Below are 21239 nucleotides of genomic sequence, written 5' to 3' on the forward strand. Positions count from 1 at the left end.
ATATATTTAGAATGGCCACAAGAACTGTAGGACAAGTTGTTCCTGCATGCTGCTCTCCAAATATAATGATTTAGAAATTTACTGGGTTACAATTAAGTGAAAAAGAGGCGTAGGAAAATAAGACCTCAAAGAAATGTATCAGCATATTAACAATGGCTGTTAGGGTAGTGGTAGTCAGAATGAGGACAAACATACAGCATTTTACCAGGGGCAAGGCACTGTTCTAAAATGTTTTACAAGAATTTGCTTGACATTAGTACCCAATGAGGTAGGCCATTCCTTTATTACCATTTTAACAGATGAGGAAACTGAGGCACAGAGAAGTTCACAAACTGAGATTTGAACCAACCAGTCTGGCACCAGGATCTCTGCTCTTAACCACCACACTACACTGCCTCAGGGGTGAGTGAGGTTGAGTGTTTTTCTCCTCTTCTTGGTTTTGATTTGGTGGGTGGCCCTATGGTTATAGTCCTTTTATAATGCAAAACAATTTTTTTTTTAAACTTATGGTTTGCATATCCCCAAAAGCTCATCTGGTCTCTTCCTTAATAAGTAGGCTTTAGTATTTTTTTTTAATAATAATCAGTTGGATAGGACTTTGTTTTTTACTATTAACAGCAGTATGCTCAAATTTTATAGAAATTCAAACTCACATTCACCCTCATTTGGGGCAACAGTTCTTCTTCAAACTTCCTGTCCTTCTCTGGTCCTGTGTCCCCTTCAGTCACAACACCCTCTCCAGCTCCTACTCATCAGATGTGGGATTGGCCAACAGCTGACTCCAGGGAGGAAAGGTGCACCCCACACCTGTGCTCTTACCGGGACTGGTGGTCTCCTCCCGCTCAGCCTCATTCTCGCTTCGGCCACAAGTCTCATAACCCAGGTCCTGAAGGTCCACCTGGACCTGCTTGCTGTCCTGCTTCACCAAGGATTCTTCTGCTCAGAAAGAGAGAGTGGGTGTTACACAGTATCTGAATTTCCTACATACACCCTAGAACCCAGTGGCACATACCCTGGCCTTTAGGGGCAGGGAGCTCAAATCCAGAGTAGAATAGATGCCTCTTCAGATTCATGTAAGAGAAAAGACCATCCACTCCAGGCAGCAGGACTTCTCTCCACCAGGATGAGTCTGTGTTTGCCACTGATGATCTAACCTTCAGATAACCTAGGCTTAGTTGGGACCGGACAACTATTAAGTTGGGTATTTCATACTATGATTTCTGGAAATCCCAGTGAAACTAGTAAGGGCTTTTATCCATGGGGGCTCAGTAAATGTTTAAATGGAGCCAAACTAATTTAGAGTCCAAGACAACTAGACCTGCACTGTCCAATAAGGTAGTTACTGCCACATGTGGCTATTTTATATTAAATTAATTAAAATTAAATGAATAAAGGAGCCAAACTAATTTAGAGTCCAAGACAACTAGACCTGCACTGTCCAATAAGGTAGTTACTGTCACATGTGGCTATTTTATATTAAATTAATTAAAATTAAATGAATAAAATACAACATGAGCACTATAGGTAACAATATTGTACTACATATGGGATTCATGATAGATGAGTAGATTTTAATTGCTCTTGGCACACACAAAAAATGGGTAACTATGGGAGATAATATATTAACTTGTTTCTCTGTAGTAACCATTTTACTATCTATATGTATTCCATGACATCATGTTGTATACCTTAAATATACAGAATAAAATTTATTTTAAAAACTAAATTAAATTAAACTTAAAATTTGCAAGTTGTACTAGCCATATTTCATGTGCTCAATAGCCACATGTGAGGTAGATATAGAACATTTCCATCACTGTAGGAAGTTCTACTGGATAGCACTGATGTTAGACCAACAATGATGATATGTTTTTGAAGAAGCTGATGTGGTATAAAGAGAAACAATTAGTATATGTTGAGAGAGGTAAGGTACTTTATTGACCATACAAGAAATCAGCAAACCTAGATGTTAGCCCATTTCCTCCCTATACTCTCACTGCAAACTTTAAACCTTGCTTTATTCCTTTGATTTTCTCTGCCATCTGCAAAGCAAAATAAAATATCCACTTCCACAATTCTAGGACTATGGTCAGGATTAAATTTGTTTTGAGGTTGGGAAGAAAAGTCAAGTCTGTAAAACATGTAGCTTCTCAGGGAGAAGAAAGACACTTTAGTAATAGTGAACATCTAAGACTTACTAAATATGACTCTGTATTTCTCCAGCTGGTTAGCCTGGGCTGAGACAGTGGCTTCTGATATCAGCAGCTTCTCCTGGAGATCTTGATAGCGTTGCCTGCATTGTGCCAGCTGGGAGTGCAGGTGCTTGGTGGACCCTGGGAGGCTAAATTCTGACTGAGGCCCAGGGTAATGGGCCTCAGACTGGTTATTCAGCTGTGAAAAGGTCCAATACAAGAATCAGGACAGTCTGAGATCGTCCCCCATACAGTGACAGCCACTTCCCCCTCTGAGCCCTGTGGAGACTTTATTCTTGTGTCCCTCACAGCCCTGCCCATGCCATTTAGTAGTTACTTGCTTTGCAGATGGAGCTCCTGGAGAGCTGAGATAATGTTTTATTCATCTCTATATCTATAGCACATAGCACAGTCCAATCAGTTCTACAGAGGAGCTCTCAATGAATATTTGCTCAGTGGTTTAAAAGAGAAGAGAGTAAAACCTTCACTCATCTCTCCATGCATTCCTATCCCAGGGGTCCTTGCAGAATCCTCTATATTCTCCATTTTATTGAATCCTCAGCAAAGCTCCTTCCCTTAAGAGGATCCCAATAACCCCTCTTGAGGCCCAGGAACAGACACTTGTGATGAGCTGAGGCAAAATTGGCAGTGATAAGAGATGTCATTACACACTGCTTGTCTGAGCTGTCTCAAAACTGGATGCATCCTTATATTAAGGTAGTTGTCACATCCTATTGATATGGTATCTGTTTTTGTGCCATACTTCCTCTGCCACATTGAGTACCTCAAGGGCAGAGGTCAGGTCTTATTGCCCATTGCTTATGCCTAGTGTATTATCTGGAAAACTAAGTATTCAAGAAGAATTTATGAGATAATATTGTAAAAGTCTTTCTAAAGGCTAAATGTGTGTGTAATATTATTATCACTGCATAGTGATACTATGGTACAAAGGTGTCCTTCTCTTGGTACCTAAGTACAAAGGTGTCCTTCTCTTGGTACCTAAGTACAAAGGTGTCCTTCTCTTGGTACCTCCTAATCCACAAGGTGGAACCATTTAAGGTAAAAACTAGTATCTCCAGCCCTTCTCCAAGTGTTTTGCATTCCATCCATGCCCACACTTACTTGGTGGGCATCAACTTTGAGGGCAGCCCCAAGGTCAAGGTTCTGGGGTCTGCTGCAAGGCCTCATGGTCACATCCTCTACCTCTTGGCATTGGTGCTTCCCAGGAGGGCAAACCAGTTCCATGTTCATTCTGTCAATTTCCCTGGCCAGGTGCATAAGCAGCTCAGGAGTAAGTTTACTACTCCCTTCTTTGCTGCTCAACACCAGCTGTTCTTTGAGGAGGCTGATGATGTTGTGGGCACTCTTCAGTTTTCCCTGGAGCTTTCTCAACTCAGCCTGAAGGCTACTCTCATTCAGACCCCCTCTGGCTACCACAGTCTCCACCATCACCTCGCCCTTCTCCTTGTCTTCCTCGATCTCCCATCCATCAGACATTGCTTCTCCCATCTGCTCTTTCAGCTCTGCATTCTCAAGGCAAAGGCTCAGCATGGTGTTCCTGCAGGAAACACATATAATCAGGTGCCAGGTCTGGTCTTGACCACAGTTCCTAATAGTCCCTTTTACCCATATCTCAGTCCATGACAGACTCAGAGACACCCTGGAGCATAAAGTGACATTGGAAACCTACAACAACTTATTTTCTTGATGAGAAAACCAAGGCTCAGGAAGAGTCGGAGACTTGCCTGTACTTCCACAGCTACTTGGTGGCAGCACCGCCACCAAAAACCTTTTACTCAAGATACCCAGTCTAGTTTTCTTTATCTGTACCACACAGCCTCATATGTTCCAATTTTCATTGGCATCTGGAATAAACATGGGTACTTACATTGTTAAGAAAAAAATAAGAAGGATCTTGCCTGTAACAAATTTATTATTATGGATTCCACAGTTCTATTAATTATTATCAGTCAGTTTTAAACCACTGAATGATAAAGAGGGACCTAGGAACACAGAATAAATAAATAATACCAATCAGAACTATAATAAAAATGTACTTATATAATTATTTGCTGTATGGCTGGCTCATATGATAGGAGATAACCTTCATGAGAGCAGGAACTGTGTCTGTCCTTTTCATACTGTATCCCCAGTGCCAACGCAAGTGCCTGCCACATAAAACATTCATATTTGTTGAAGAAATAAAGTTGGTGAAAACAACTAATTTTTTACCAAGACATTCAGATCCACCCTTTCTCCCCAACAAACCCTTTAGTAGGGTTCAGTGGAAGCAATAAAAAATATGGCTTTAACAAGGCAATTCACGTAACTTCTTTGAGTCTCAGTCTCCTTTTATGTAAAACAAGGATTACATTTACCTAGTGGAGGTTGGTGGATGCTTAAATGATATTACTTGTATGGTATGCTTAGCTCAGAGTCTGCAACAGAGAAATCATCAATCTCTGCTGTACTAGCTGCAGACCAGAGGAGTACCAACATCAGAATCCCATGAGGTGCTTGTTAAAAAGTTGTAGAGCTATGGGCCGAGTCTGTGGCGCACTCGGGAGAGTGCAGCGCTGGGAGCGCAGCAGCGCTCCCGCCGCGGGTTCGGATCCTATATAGGGATGACCAGTGCACTCACAGTGCTCACTGGCTGAGCGCGGTGTGGCCGGTCTCAAACAAAAGGAAAAAAAAAAAAAAGTTACAGAGCTTAAGACCTATGAATTTACATTTTATTTAAGTTCCACAGGTGATTCTTAAGCATACAAAACTGAGAACCACTGAATTAGGAGAGACAAAGGAAATGGGTAATTCACAACCTGAAGTATCAGCAGTTGGCTATACACCTACATTGGATTTCTCAGAATCCTGAAGTCTTGGAACCTAGAGCAGAGCTTGTCTGGTGTGATTTGGGGAAGAAAATTCTTTAGGACATGGGACTCAGACTATCTATGAGACAGCTTCTCAACGGAGAAAAAGTAGGCAGAAAATTTACCAAAATTGGGATGTAGAAGGGAGAGAAGGGGCACATACAAAGTATGGAAAAGAATATTTAACACTATGTTATAACTTAATGTTTTGGAGAAACCCAATGTTTTCACAATACAAAGTAGTGAAAGCAAAGCTCAATCCAGTCTTGTTGAAAGAGGAGGATGTGTGTCAGACAGATTCTATCTTCTACACGATCAGTGATTCTTAAGGTTGTGTGTAGGGTTAAACAAATCAGAGTTTCAGGTTAGAAACTGAGGGGAAAAAAAATCCATGAGGGTATCTACAAATGGTTTGATTGTAGGGTCAACTATCTTACCATGACAGCTCAACTAAGTTAACATATACAAAAGTTTAAATAAAACTTATGCTTTAAGTAGAACTTAAGGACAGGATTATTATGATAATTCAGAGTGAAAGAACTGGCATTTAGAATGATCATAAGGATTTTTTTCTAATTGTTTGACAAAGTATCTAATATAAAAGTAAGGCTTATAGGATTATTATGATAATTCAGAGTGAAAGAACTGGCATTTAGAATGATCATAAGGATTTTTTCTAATTGTTTGACAAAGTATCTAATATAAAAGTAAGGCTTAGATGTTAAAAACTGGGAGCCTAGGGTCTAGCCACAGACTATTTTGTAATCTTGAGCAAGTCACTTGGCACTTTCTAGGACTGAGTTCCTCTTCAAATGCTAACATAACTCAGGCAAGTTTAAATGGCATGTCATATGGAGGGAAACAATAGGGCATGAATTAGAAGTTGTACATCTGCACAACTGTACTCTAAACAACAAGCCATGATGATTATGGCCCTCAGGGGTGAATGAATAATTGGATTAGCTCAATAGCATCAGCATTTTCCCCAAGCATCTTTTTTAAAAAAGCCATTAAAGACAGAGTGGCCAATCTAGCCAATGAATCAGCTATTTATCATTTTTGTAAAGTTAATAAGGCAGCAAATATGATTAAAGTTACTATTCCATGATTCAAGGATGCATGCTTCCTAGAGACAGCTGAGTAGAGATGGGGGACCTCTATTTAAATTCTCCTCCCTCATGGACTGTTCTATTTCCGCATACATCAGTGAAACATCTTAGGTAGCAGGAGATTCCTTATATGTTACAGTCAATTCAAAAGAATATTATCAGTCATACAACTAGGAGGTTTCTACCCATGATTCTCATATGAGTATGTATGATGGGCATATGGGCAATAATAATGGGCATTATTATATTGAATTAAGACCAGATTTATTTGAATAACAAAAGGTGATTATCATTACCCAATATAATTAACTTTCCTCTAAAGAATGTGTAGCATTAACTCATGGAGCATGGGATGTGGACTTACTAGTTCTGTGGAAGCACTAATGCCTTAGTTGCAGCAAGGCGAGTCCCTTGTCTATGGTGCCTCATGATCAGCAGGCTCCTCTGCTCTGAGAAAAATGTCCTACCTGATGTGGGACACAGAGGAGAATCCTGCTTCCTCAATTTGAGCCTTTAGCTCCTTCAGTTCCCCCTCAGCTTTTCTCTTCTCCTCTAAGTGCTGGTGGATCTCAGCCCTCAGGTGGAGCATTTCCTCCTGAAGACACCTGTTACTGTCCCCTCCTTTTGGAGAGGAAGGGGGAAGAGATATATTCTGGGTCTCCATAGTTGCCAGACTTTTCTCCAAAGCCACCTTGATGAGCTGAAAGAAAATCATGGTTTAAAGAAATTAGGTTATTAAAGAGGATACAACAGGAACATGAGATCTCAAACGCAGCCTCTAATGGTAACAAAAAAAGGCAGACCTAAAGGAACTCCCACCAAGGACTTCCTTAGCATAAGGGCACTGGAGACTGGTTTGGGTGGGGAGAACACACCAAGTAAACAAGGGGAACTGCTGCCATGGGGAAGTAGAGGAGAATCCAGAGATTAGTGAGGGAAAAAAAAAAATACAAGCACATAATAAATTAAAAACAAATGCAAACAAATGAGGTTTAAACAGGACTGGAGGGTGTGGGTGCCATGATTCTTCTCTTCCTGAGGGGATAGAGTTCCCCAAGAGTCTTCTCACAAGTCGGGTAATTAATCAGCTCCACAATACTTAAGTCGTTGACTACAAAGATCATGGCTCAAGATACCAGGGCTCAATGCCTAAGGCTCTATCTGTAACTCTGACTCCAAAGAGGATGAATGAGAGAGGTCTCAAGGTACTCAGGAAATAGTCTGCAGTCATAGTCACAGAATTAGAATAATGGTGGAGCTACAGGTAAGACAATGCAAGCTTAATTTCATTGGCAGCAGAAGAATAACACCCTATAAATACTGAGAGGTTGAGGTAAAGCCACCCTGCCCAGCAGCCAATTTCAACTTTTTGGTTATTATCCTTGTGCCAATGCTGTCAGCCAAACTCTCTCTAAAACTCTAAGCATGTGAGAAAAAAACAAGGCAGAAACAATTTCCAAACGCCTTTCTTTTTCTTGAAGTTACTCCTCAATGTTTCAATGGAAGTAGATCTTATGGTTTTTCTTCAAATGAGAATTTGACTTTTAGATCTTATTGTTCGTTTTGGGCTCCTCTCCAGTTTTTTTCCATGCTTTTAAAAGTATAGAAATTAAAATCTAAGTATGATAATCTAATTGGCATATGACTAATTATTTCAGTACAAGGATTTCCTGCCTATCTGTCCAATATTAATCATATTACATTCCAATGTCATGTTGGCTTTTTTTGTCCTCTCAGTCTTTTTGGGTTTTACACACTTAACTTCAGGTCAATTTTGACCTCCCTATTTTCTACCCTTCCCCACAGCTACTTCTGGGTCATGTTGTTTTCTTTTATCTCTATAAACATTATGACTTAGTTTCTTTTCTTCTTTTTTGGCAGCTGGCAGGTACATAAACATTATGACTTATATTTGTCACTTATAAATTCATTCTGGCTATACAGAATCCTTTCCCCACTATCAAAGTAGTCAAAATATTTGATGTGCTTGCTATTGGAGTAAGCAGGACTGAAGCCATGTTGGGACCTAAAACTGCCTGGGCTGCGAAGGGGGCAGCATTTTAAAAAGGACAGTTTTTTTCTCTCCACTCTTTCTTCCCATCCCCTGACTTTCTTATCTCACTCGCTAAGTAGGAAAACAAGGCCGAGAAGCTAATTAGTACTTTGCAAAGCTAACAGTTCTTTCTTTGAGATTCGTAGAGTTTTGAGAAATGATCAAGGCCAAATGACCGAAGTTGATCTTGGGCACCAGCCAAGTACACTGGCGCAAATCAAAATCTTGCAGGGTCCTGAGGTAACAGTGAAGCTGAGAACAGAAACCAGACGAGACCTTGGAGAGACCTTGTACCTGACCCATAGAAACAGACCCTCATAACTCACATCTCCTCTCCTGCTTTTCACCTCCCACATTCCATTCCCTCAACTCTTCCTTTAAAAGACCCCTCTGTAAATCTAAATCTTTGAGATGGGACAGCCTACCATCTCCTTCAGCTGAATACATCTGCTTTTCTAACACCAACCATGTGACTTCTGAGTTTTTTTCTTTCCCTTTCAAGGGGGCGGGCAGCTGGACCTGAGTCTGGTAACAGTGCCTCTCCATAAATCATGTAGTGGCCACCTGATAAAGGACGATTTGTAAAATTAGTTATATGCTTTATACCTTCATTCAGGTTACCAAAATATTGAAGCAAACAGGGTCCAGAGCAGCTGTTATGAATCAATGATTGATAGAGCTACTTGGTTTGGTTCAAAGCCATTGACTTTTGCTATTCCCTATAACAAAGCATGGCAAAACCTAGGCCACAGGTCTGTGGTGGGGTTGATTCATAGCATGCATGTGCAATGGTGTTTCACAGCCTAGCAGTTGAGGTTGTGAAGAGATGTGCATCCACGTCAAAGAAGAAAGAGATCCACAGACACAGCCAGTCAATTCCTAAGCATCCAATCCCACCTGGAGTTTGTGAGCCTGAGATTTGGCAGGCTCCTGGGAATGTCTGTCTCTAAGACCCTACAGCCAGGCTTAGTTAGGCTGGTGGCCATCTCCTCATGTGCCATCAAGCATTTGTGACAAAAGGGGGACTGGATAAAGCCACTTTTGGAAGTTTATAAGTCCACCTCTTGTTTAAACTGGGATATTATCTTTTTATATAAACTCTTTCCAACTAACAACTAAAATGAGCATTGCCATGAGCCTTGAATATGGGCACAACATTTATTCTTTTCTAAACCTTAGTGGTTCTTTCTGCTTTAAAATGTTTAACGAAGTCTACCTATTTTTTTATTCCTTTTTTAAAATTATTGATTACACATATTCATGGGGTACAAAGCTGTCCATCACCACCTGTGTCCAAGATGTGACCAGAACAATACTATCAGTATGCCCATTACCACAAATTGCCATTATTCCCATGTCCATCACCCAACCCCTCCCCGACCTCCTTCCCCCTCCTCACTTCCGCCCCTGGCAACCCTAGATATGTTCTCTCCCTCTGCGAGTCCAAAGCACAACTGTGGTCTTTCTTTCTTTTCTTCTCTCTCTTTCTCTCTCTCTCTCTCTTTCTCTCTCTCTGTCTCTCTTTCTCTCTCATTCTTTTTTATGGCTGAGTAGTATTTCACAGTGTATGTATACCACATTTTCCTTATCCAGTAGTCCACTGGTGGACATTTAGGTTGGTTCCATCTTGGCTATTGTAAATAGAGCTGTGATGAACATGGCAGTGCATGCCTCCCTTCGACATGATGATTCCCATTCCTTTGGGTATATAACTAGAAGTGAGATTACTGGATCATATGGCAGATCTATCTGTTTTCCATAGTGGCTGTACTAATGGAAAACAGTGTAAGAGAGTTCCCCTCTCTCCACATCTTTGTCAGCATTTGTTATTCTCAGTCTTTTTGATTACAGCCAGTCTAACTGTGATGAGATGCTACCTCAACGTGATTTTAATTTGCATTTCCCTGATGATAAGTGATGTTGAGCATTTTTTTAAGTACCTGTTGGCCATCTGAATGTCTGCCTTTGAAAAATGTCTATTCAGCTCCCACATGTATGTTATCTTGTTCTATTTGTTTCAATATACCTATTTTCTTTAAAATGAAAAAATTATGACCCATGAAATGTTAATACCAGGAGGACCTTCAAGAATAAAGTTTATCTTCCAAGAACACAACAAGAAGGAGCTCAGATCCTAATCTTACGGGACCATTTTCCTGGAAACAAGCAAACGAATTTTTGAGAATCTGGACACAAAACAGTTATGGCAAAGCAAGCTTTATTTAATTGGTAGCAGGAGAGTCACAACCTCAAACTCCAGAAAAGATGAAGTAAATTTACAATGATTTCACACACCAAAGTTTTTCCTATCCAAAGCTGAAGGCTGATTTCCAAGGAAAGGTGGTAGAAAGAAAAATGGTGCCAAGAGAGTCTTCATCCAACAGACAGAAACTTTACCATGAGTCAAGTGCTGATCGTTTGCTAATTCACAATTATACTAAGTATCTCCTGTGACAAGTAATATGGCTTTTCCTATCCAAAGCTGAAGGCTGATTTCCAAGGAAAGGTGGTAGAAAGAAAAATGGTGCCGAGAGTCTTCATCCAACAGACAGAAACTTTACCATGAGTCAAGCGCTGATCGTTTGCTAATTCACAATTATACTAAGTATCTCCTGTGCCAAGTAATATGGAAAGCATTGTGAGGGAAATACAAATGCCACAACTTAAAAGTTCATTTCAGATTGGAATGACCTTCTCACAATGGGCTCTGGCCGTATGCTCCATGCTAGGCTACAGGAAAGAAGGCTGAGGAAGAATTGACTTTATAAACCAGTTTGCCTAAAACTGAGAATTAGGGCAAAGGACTTGCACTACCAGGGATAGTTTAGAGCAGTCAATCAGAGTCAGACTCTCCTCAGATCTCTGTCCTGTTCATTTATTCTGAAGTTAATCCTGCTCCACAGTTGCTATAACCCTCAGTAACCAGCTGACACCCCAATCTAGCTCTGTCTTAGAGTGGGCATTTGTTCATCCTGCAGATCCCTCTCTCTCACCCAAGATCCTCAATGAAATCAGGGAGTGAGGGGCAGTGGTATACATAATTAAAGTCACAACCATTGGATAGGAGGACTCAGAAGAAGCTGTTTAAGCAAAAGGAGAAGTGGAGCTCATGCAAGAACTCAAGGGAGAAGTGACGGTATGGCCAGAGCAACAAAAAGGGGATCTTGGTAGAAGGTAAAGAAACTGTGGAAGACATGAAGTATCCCAGACAACTATTCATGTCCTCAAGAGCCAAAGACTATGCCAAATCCTATAAGATTTGGGGAATGCTCACTTGGGCTCTTATTGGTTCATTAGATTTCTCCTTTTTTATGCAGGAGATGTAGAGACAGACCCAGCAAGCTTCATTTCCCCTACAGTTTTCCTAATAGCCTCAAGAAAGCTGTCACTGGAAAAGGCCCACTACTTTTGCAGAAGGATATCTACCAATGATCCACTTTCTTCATAACAGCTTAGAGAATCACAAGCATGGTCCATCTAGGAGATGTGATTGCTAAATGCCACTGGGCAAGGTGGAGACCCATAGGAGTTCCAATGAGTACTGTGGAAATACTATCAGTGACTTAATCTCTGAGGTCCAGGACATTCATTTGGGCTTGCGAACATGCTGGTTACACCTTCACTGATGGTGGATGGGAACAGTGTTTCAGTCCAAGTTCTGAGGTTTGACAGACAGGGGCTTGCTGTTGAAGTGCCATCTGCTGGTCATTGACTTGTCATGACCTGGGTGGTTTGTCAGGTTGCAGCAAAGTTCTCTCGTATAATGAGATTTCACCGAGAAAGAACCCTGCTTTGGAAGCATTCTGATCCTCCTGGAGTTTCTCAGAGAACATTCTCCCCAAGCAGGTCCTATGCCCTGCCACCTCCCCATGCAGCCCTTCGATGACTCCCTGCCTTCTGTGGTGTGTTTCAGCTACAAAAGGCCAAGAGTGGAAGTGTCCATTGTCTTGTAAGTAAAAATTCTTCTGAAGTTATTGCTACAGAGAGTAAATAGGAGCAAAGATGGGTAGGAGGGGGAAGGAAGCAGAAGAAACGAAAGCAGTAAAAACAAAAGGGTGGATTAAAGAGAAAAACAGAGTAAGGACATGTGTTGCAGAGGCAGCTGGGAAGCTTGGGGAGAAGAGGAAGACTGGGAATTGGTTTATATAAAAAGTTATCTTCTCACTTTAGGTCCACAAGGGCCAAAGGGTGGATTAAAGAGAAAAACAGAGTAAGGACATGTGTTGCAGAGGCAGCTGGGAAGCTCGGGGAGAAGAGGAAGACTGGGAATTGGTTTATATAAAAAGTTATCTTCTCACTTTAGGTCCACAAGGGCCGCAGGAGACCATCAGACCTCAGAAGGGCTGTGCGCCTTCCACCCTGGGAACCCCGAAACCTGACACTGACTTACTTGCTGGTGGCTATTGTGTGCAGCCTCCTCCTCAATACTGTCTGTGAACTCAGTGCTTGCATCTTCAGTGTCATCCCCTGCAGCTGCACCTGGAAGTAAGTCCAGAAGAGAAAGGTGATTCCCTTCACCTTTGAAAGGTGATTCCTGGCTTCCAGACAGCAGGTAAAATTACACTCTTCTGCCATCCACCTCTGATTTCTTCCTTTCCCCATATGCACAGTCCCCTAGGCAGCAGGGCCAGAAGGGAGGCAGAAACAAGCCTTCTCCTTGTATCACTGATACTTTTTTACACTCAAGCCTAAGTCTCAAAACAAGCTGGCTTTCACTGCACAGACCTATACCTAAGAAGCCAACTGTCAGATAGAGTGGTTATTCCTATTTCAAGAAAGCCTGGATTATTGCCTGTCCTGTCACTGACTGGCTAGGTACAACTTTCTCTTCTGCAACATGTGTCAAACATGACTAACCTTTTTCCCACCACTAAGTGCTGAGAGGATCCCTCATTTCCTGAGGATTAGGACAGCACTACTCCTCCCATTGTTGGGATTAGTTGTGCATAAAGTGGCAATCTCTTTGAGGAACTCCTGTCTGGGGGTCCTATGACCTATAGAGGTTCAGGTTTAGTCAAGATGCAAGGCACAGAATGTTTCAGGTGTTTGCTAATTCCTTCCTCCAACCTCCCTTCCTCCCCATCTCTCCCAAACTCTTGTTCAATGCCAACATCATTTGCCTGAAGAATTTCTTTCACTGTTTTGTCCAAATGAGATTTATTCCATCCTTTCATTCCCTGAAGATAGACATAGTCACCCCACAGCACAAATATCTACACGCTGCTCTAAAGTAGCTGCAGTTTGTGGTCTGCGCAAAAGTCCAGGGCAGTGCTGACCAATAGAACCTTCTGCAATGATGACAATGTTCTATGCCTAGGTAGTCTAGTATGGTAGACACTAGCCACATGTAGCTGTTGAGCACTTGAAATGTGGCTACTGTAACTTAAGAACTAAATTTTTTATTTAATTTTATGTAATTAATTTATACTTANTGGCTACTGTAACTTAAGAACTAAATTTTTTATTTAATTTTATGTAATTAATTTATACTTAAATAGCCACTTGTGGCCAGTGGCTTCCGTATTAACAGCACAAATCTAGGGCAATTCTTTCTCTTTCCATTGGTTTGAATAAAAGACTACCCATACAATTTTAGATCAAGAACTATGGCTCACATTACTGATTTTTTTTGAAAGCATAGCAGGGCGACACTGAGGGTTGCGATCCGTTGCCAGACATGGAAAAAGACAAAAAAAAAAAAGAACTATGGCTCACATTACTGATTTTTTTTTTGAAAGCATAGGGGTCCGGTACGGGGGCGACACTGAGGGTTGCGATCCGTTGCCAGACATGGAAAAAGACAAAAAAAAAAAAGAACTATGGCTCACATTACTGATTTTTTTTGAAAGCATAGCAATTTTTCATGGTTAATTCATTTGAACACCAAGAAAATCTACTGTGACACTGCACAGAACCTGCTCAAGTTAGAGAATCTCAAGATCTAGTTGTGGCCCTGGCCTTGGCAACCATCCTGTTAAAACTCCTCTTCTGACCACCGAATAACAAGGGCCTCAAAGAGATTAGGTGGCTTGTCCAAGGTTACACAGCTAGTCCTCAGACTAGCTATGCCAAGAAGTCTCTAGACTCTTAGACAGGAGCCACTTTTTCTTCTGGTGACAAATCAAATCTTTATCTTTGCTTCTTCCTCCAAGACCAAAGAACCTACTCCTGAACTCAGACATCCATGAATGATAGGCTCTGTGTGGATAATGAGCATTCACTACCCTCTGCAGATGAGGTGAACAGGGGCAATTAACATCTACATTCCATTTCTTGGCATCTGCAAGTTCATGCCAGAGTATTTGCAATGGCTCAGGCTGATCTCATCAAAGTATTAAGAGGTAGCAAGCATGCAGTCCTAACAGCTTAAGTTCCCTGATCTTCCCTGTGAATGTTGCGTTAACTTTGGACCAAGGCAGGGTTCTATTCAGCTAAGTCTTGCTCACAAGGAGGCAACTTTACCCAGTCAGCATCTTTAGATATCCATGGCAGACAGTGTAAATTCTGTAGTAGGAATTTCCAGTACTTACTTTTTCAAACCAACCCCAGAACCATCTCACTCAAGGTGCTGGTTGAGTAGTAGTAAATGAACACACTCCCTATGCTTTGGCTGCTTTGGAAACTCACTGAACCCAGCATGTTAATTCACCTGAGAACATCCATATCATATTAGGCTTACTTTGGAAAATCTTTCCCTGTACAACAGTAGAGATCACAATTTTTTTTTTCTGCAAAGAAAATGAACTGTCCCGCTCAATGACAGATTAAGAAAGCATACTTTTCACATTGTTTTCCTTTTGAGCACTGGACTAAAGAAGGATCCTGCGGTTGAAGAAAGCTCAGCTCTAAGAGGTCAGGATCCGCATCCCCATGCCGTTCTTGGTGGGTTATAGAGCCATGCTGGGCCCACATCCCAAGATAATTCTGTACTAGGTTCCAGGAGTAGTTAAGTGAAGATTAGAAAGGATGACTGTCACTGGTTTTGAAAGGTTTTTATCTAACACTTTTTGCCCTCCACTTACCTTTGTAGAACTTTCTGATGCCACATCTGCATTTCTAGATAATGCTCCCTCTTTAATTCATTCTGGGACAAGATGCCATGGTTCTGACTTCATCAGGAATTAAATGGAGACAAAGGAAGAACGCTCATCTTGTCCCAACACTCTACTACATAAGGGTTTTGCTTTTTTTCCCTTTTCTCCTTTTTCATTTATTTTTTAAGCTACCTTATAGTCTGTCGTACTTCCTTATGGCAGCTTTAAGCGTTGCTCAGACTTTTACCAATTTGACTAGAATGCTGAGAACTTTTTTTGAGTGTTTGAAGGTAGAATAAAGCTAAAATTTTTAAATAGAAAATATGGGAATAAACTGAGTAAATTATCTCACACAAGATCCTATATAAAAGTTTACATTAGATATCCCTCTTTCTGTTAACATTTCTATTTTGTTAATAAGTGACAATAAAAAACTTCCCTTTTGTGGGGGTACCTTTTCCTAAGCTTTTATGAGGCAACAAAACACTATCTTCAGAACTAACTGGAATACTTTAAATTTCTAAGTTAAATTAAAGGTACCTATACTTTTATTTTATATTGATAAATCCTCTGCTTATTTTTAATAAAATATAAAATAAAATAGTCTGCCATCTTTAGATTCTCTGAAAGCTAAGAATCTGTTCATTCAAAGTTAACTTGTTTCTCCAAGATTAAGTTTTACATGTTACACTGGCAATTTTATTAAAAACTTTTATTTGAGACTTCAAAAGAAGTTTTCAAGTTGTGGTTCTTGGAAGTTTCTAGGCTTTGAGCCACACAAAATGGAGGTGATACCAAAATGTCCCTTATTTAGATTTAGAGAATTATTTTCTACCAGCCATCTGATTCTACAAAGTACACAGAAATAAAATAAGCTCTAAAATATAACATGATAAAATCCCTGGGTGAAAATTTAAGCATTATACAAATATAAAATATTCATATCACTGAGGCAAAAAATTCAAACATTTGTAGAACTTTTTAAGTTAAGGATGGCACAAGAACATGGACTCTGGAGCCAGACTGTGTAGGTATGAATTCTGCTTTTGTCACTAGTTATGTGACTATAGGCAAGTTATAACCTTTCTGTAATTCAGTTTCCTTATTTATCAAGGTTAATAGTATTATGCACTCCACACAGTTTTTGCCAACCTTAAAGGGTTTGCTGATTTTGAAGTGGTTAGTACAGCTTGGCACACAGTGTGTACTCAGTAAATATTACTCCTAAAACAAAATTATTATTATTGGTGGCGGTGGTGGTAAACTGAAGTGGTCCATGGGATGAAAAGTTGAGCACTAAAAAAACTGAAGGCCACAGAACCTATATATAGTTAGCAGAGGGAAGTTTTATACCTGATGTTATTAACTGGATGATCTTGACTGATTCTACCTGCACTTCACTTCTGATTACCTGTTTCCCTCAGCAGGAGGCTTGAGATATACTCTTTGCTCTCCCTCCTTCACAGGAAGAGTTGAAAAACATAGAGCTGTCAGTAAAGCAGGATGAACTCTGAATAGGAGCTTTACAAGCAGGATTTATCATCGTTAAATTATAACTACCTTAAAACTCCACCATGAATAAGCCTTAGAGGGAAATCCATGAAGTGTCATTTTAATTCTTTAATAATGACTCCAAACTGGGTGGGTTCAGGATCATTTTCCCCAAGTTCTACTCTGCAGTCATTATTACTTCCCCTTTAAGCCATTCACATAGGAGCAACAGAAAGGTAGTAATATTTTCCCATATTGTTACTTAGAAGATAGCAGAGGTCATATACTACTAATTTTGAAATGGGATTTGAAGAGCTAAAACTTTACAGCATGAATCAGTTTGCAGTGCCAAATGTTCTTTCCCTTGGTGCCAGGCTCTTGTGCCACAGGTCCTCTAGGGCTCATCTCACTTTCACTCCCAGGCACCCTGCCACGTATGTGCTCATTATAAGAACTCTCACATTTTCATGTCACGAACCAACTATTGCTGGCTTTAATATTATAATGTTACATTAGAAGATCAAAGAAAAAAGACCTCCTATCAAACTGCAATTTCACCTGCATCCATTCCATTCAGGACCATGACGAACCTTTAAGATTCCACAAAGTCCTCCATAGCTTCTGCTGAGAAATAAAATTCTTCGTCTAGACAGATTCTAATCTTGGAAGAGCTACAGTAGAAAATCGCTGTCTGCAGTCAAGCCCCTGTATGGTGTATCTTTGTCTTCTCAATTGCAATATCTCTTAAGGAGCCCAGATGGGCTTCCAGCTTGCATGTTATTCAGAAAACAGCTGTTTTGGGCCGGCCCCGTGGCGCACTCAGGAGAGTGCAGCGCTGGGAGCGCAGAGACGCTCCCACCGCAGGTTCGGATCCTATATGGGAGTGGCTGGTGCGCTCACTGGCTGAGCGCGGTGCGGGTGACACCACAAGGGTTGCGATCCCCTTACCGGTCACGGAAAAGACAAAAAAAAAGAAAAGAAAAGAAAACAGCTGTTTTAAGTGTCTTAAAAAGACGAAATCATACTCTAAAGCACTTTTAGGGGTATGAAATCTCACTAGGTTTCTGAAAAGTTTCTACTTTTTCAAAAGGGTAATTATTCAATAAAACTAGAGTCACCTCTCTTTAGGCTACCAGGACATGTGTAAATTAGGACTGTCCTGGGAAGACTAGGACATATGACCACTGTACCCATTCTGTAATGTCATAATTCTATAATGTCAAGGAATTCTTCCTGCTCATGGTCTCTTTTTTCCTCAAAGAACAAAAGAAGCAGACTTTTCTAGGAACATTTAAAGAGACAGCACCATCCACCATAAGAACTGGCTCCTCAAATCTCTGTCCTGTTTTCTATTACTCCCCTTCAGCAAGGAGAGAAAGGGTTTTTAAGGTAAAATAGCCCACTTCACATTTCTGGGGAAAGTGCAATGCTATTTCTTTAGTCTCATTTCTTTGGGAAGAAAAATTCAGGTTTCTTCTTCCTTCCTTTATACTCATTCCACAGAGCCTTACTTTGACTTGGAACTTTAGTACAATGAGCAATAAACTGATTCTCCTATAAGGGGGAGGAAAAAAAAAAGATATGAGCATTCTCTACTTCTTTTCTCATAGATCTTTTAAAAATGAAAGCAAGTAGTTACTGTTGGCCTTTGAAGGTTTTATTGGATCAGCAACAAATTTTTGAGTCTCATCTAAAGTAGCTGAAATTCTAACACTTATGTATTAAAAAGTACACTTTCGATTTCAGCAGAAACATTAACACAGTTTAACAGCACACTGTCATGAAGAAATAAACTTTCAGAGAATATACAGCTTATTTTGGTGGGGAATAGTCCTGGAAATAATTCCATGACAAGTTTCTAATCGTTTAACATGTCACTTCCTCCTTCATCTGAAGTTATGAGTCACTTTAATTTTTCTCAACAGCCCACAAAGTTTTAAGAGATAAAAGCAAGTAAAACTGCTTTTATTACCAAACTATAACACTTCATGGAAACAGAAATTCATGATTTAGAAAATACACTTGTATACACACATGCCTCTAAAGTTTATAGATTAAGAGAGAGGTATCTTATAGCAATAATTCTGATAACTGCAAATATAAGTACTGCATACTCGTGTTATATACTAAAAGCAAATCTACAGCGTTTGCTAGACAATTATGAGTTCAAGGGAACAAGGAAGCCAATTTGTCTCATGTACTTAACACCTTTACTCTTCATATTATTTTAGATCAAACATTTTCTGATGCTGCTGAACTTTCTATTTTATCCTTCCAGCTTTAGGAGGAGGAAACCAGCATGATAAAGATTTTTATTTCCGAAATTTGGCTTTAAACAACAAGAAAGGGCAAGTGACACAAAAATAATTAATATATCACTTTATAAATTTAATTATTCTTATTTGAAACCTGGTAAAATTAGTATCATCAGCTCTACAGTTTTGTGTTTCCCTTCCATTTCCCATTCTTTGCTGGAGGCAAATTACAATGCCTTTTTATTTGGGAAACTCATCCTGGCTGATGTGATTATATGGAAAGAAAATGAGGACTTATTTTCTGTCAATACTCAGACTATTAAAAGCAACATACTTGTTTTCTCATCATAATAAAATTTTTTAACAAAGCTATTGCTGCAAATGGTGACAGTGGCTTAAATCCACATTCCAAAATGTACTAAGACTCAAAAACTATTACCCTGCAGAAATCACCAACATATTTTCCTATTGATTCATTCACTGTTTTTTATTATTAGGTTGCTGTATACGAGCTCCACATTTCTAGCTGTTCTTTCTACAGTACAAATGGTTCTATACTACCAAAGGGAGAAAAAGCTCCCTGAGCTTTAACCCTAAGAGAAATGAGAGAAAATAATCTAAATGCTTGCATCTCATAGGATGTTAGTATCTTTAAAAGAAAACTAATTTCATTTATTCTACCATTAGTACAATTTCCACAAGTTAAGATGGAAGCTGGACTTTAAGTGTGTGGGTTACTAATATTTTTTCGTAACTTCATGGGAAGTTTGTCACTTTTCCCTGCAGGACATTGGCTGCAGACCTGCAGAATACTACCTGAGGCCATAGTTCGAGGCAACTTGAGTTTTTCAGGGATGTGGGATGTGAAGATTCTGTGACTCTTTCATACAAAAAGACCATGAAGCCAGAATACTGTGACTTTATCCTAACAACAGGAACTAGGTCACTTTTCCCTGCAGGACATTGGCTGCAGACCTGCAGAATACTACCTGAGGCCATAGTTCCAGGCAACTTGAGTTTTTCAGGGATGTGTGATGTGAAGATTCTGTGACTCTTTCATACATACAAAAAGACCATGAAGCCAGAATACTGTGACTTTATCCTAACAACAGGAACTAAAGCTATGGGAACTAACTCAAAGAAAGCAAAGATATTAACGTATTGTTCTCTCTAAAGGTTACAGTCCAAAGGAAGGTGACTTTAGGTAGGTCAACCTTTTATTTTTCAAAGAAAGGAACAATTTTTAGTGTAATCTAATTTTCCTTCTTGTAATCAGAAAACTCCAGATCCACTGGAAGACCAAAGTAAAGAGAAATCAATTTTCCTGAACTATTATGAAGCTATGAGCCAAACTTCTCATGACCCAGACACTGAATTAGGAGCACAAATAATCATAAAAATGATACATCTCTTATGGATATTTGCCACAGAAGTCACTTATGTAAACACTGTGCAAGTAGAATACATAAAGGAACTTCTAAGGAAACTACTTCTTGTGGCTAGAATCTAATACTTTACACAGGTTAAGATTTTCTTGATCCTTAATAGATCTCTTTCTACATATGTAATTGAAAAATCTTTAAAAAATATGAACAAGGAAAAGTACTTTCCCCTAAGGAGTAGAGATACTAAAAATATTGCTGCTGCCCATACGTGAATGAAGAGAAGTGGATATGAAGGAAGGTTGGGGGTTGTGGGGGGGATAAAAGAGTACACCCTATCAAAATAAAAGGCTCACATATTAAAATAGACTAATCATACCTTTTAAGAAAAGTTGTAATTTTGCTACCTAGCTAAAAAAGAGAACATCATACAAATGATGATTAACAGTAGACGCTAACAATCATCAGATTTCAATAATATAGTTTAAACCTACAATAGAAAAGAGTTCAGGGGAAATGTCTGTCATAAGGAATTCCATTTCACTCATTAAATAAATCCTTTTGGAAGTCCTTTTCAACCCTATAGTTCAAAAACTACAGACTTCATCTACCCTGACCTCTTACAACCATTACTTTGTATATTTGCTATCATTCAAAAAGGAGATATGAGATAAATGAAATCTATCAATATAGATTTTTCTCAATTTAAGTTCAATGCTTCCAATTAAGCACGGCCTAAGTAAAAAATTTACATTATTTTTATTTCAAGACTTTATTCAAGCACAAAGTTCTATAAGCATATGATGCTTTATCTAAAATTATTTTAATGTTGAAAAATGGCTGACAGAAGTAG

At 39.6% G+C, this 21239-nt stretch overlaps 1 protein-coding gene across 1 annotated transcript in view; it reads right to left on the bottom strand.

Moving 5' to 3' along the window:
- PDE4DIP (phosphodiesterase 4D interacting protein) overlaps positions 1-21239 on the bottom strand; it is a 153448-nt gene that overhangs the window by 41119 nt on the left and 91090 nt on the right. Inside the window, exons 22-26 of the mRNA XM_008583029.1 lie at positions 12615-12703; positions 6639-6871; positions 3315-3750; positions 2199-2391; positions 820-936 (exon numbers count right to left, since the gene is read on the bottom strand). Coding sequence (XP_008581251.1) covers positions 820-936; positions 2199-2391; positions 3315-3750; positions 6639-6871; positions 12615-12703 — 1068 coding nt within the window. The remainder of the gene's footprint in view (positions 1-819; positions 937-2198; positions 2392-3314; positions 3751-6638; positions 6872-12614; positions 12704-21239) is intronic.

Source organism: Galeopterus variegatus, unplaced genomic scaffold, assembly GCF_000696425.1.
Source record: "Galeopterus variegatus unplaced genomic scaffold, G_variegatus-3.0.2 Scaffold2798, whole genome shotgun sequence".
Classification (NCBI taxonomy): Eukaryota; Metazoa; Chordata; class Mammalia; order Dermoptera; family Cynocephalidae; genus Galeopterus; species Galeopterus variegatus.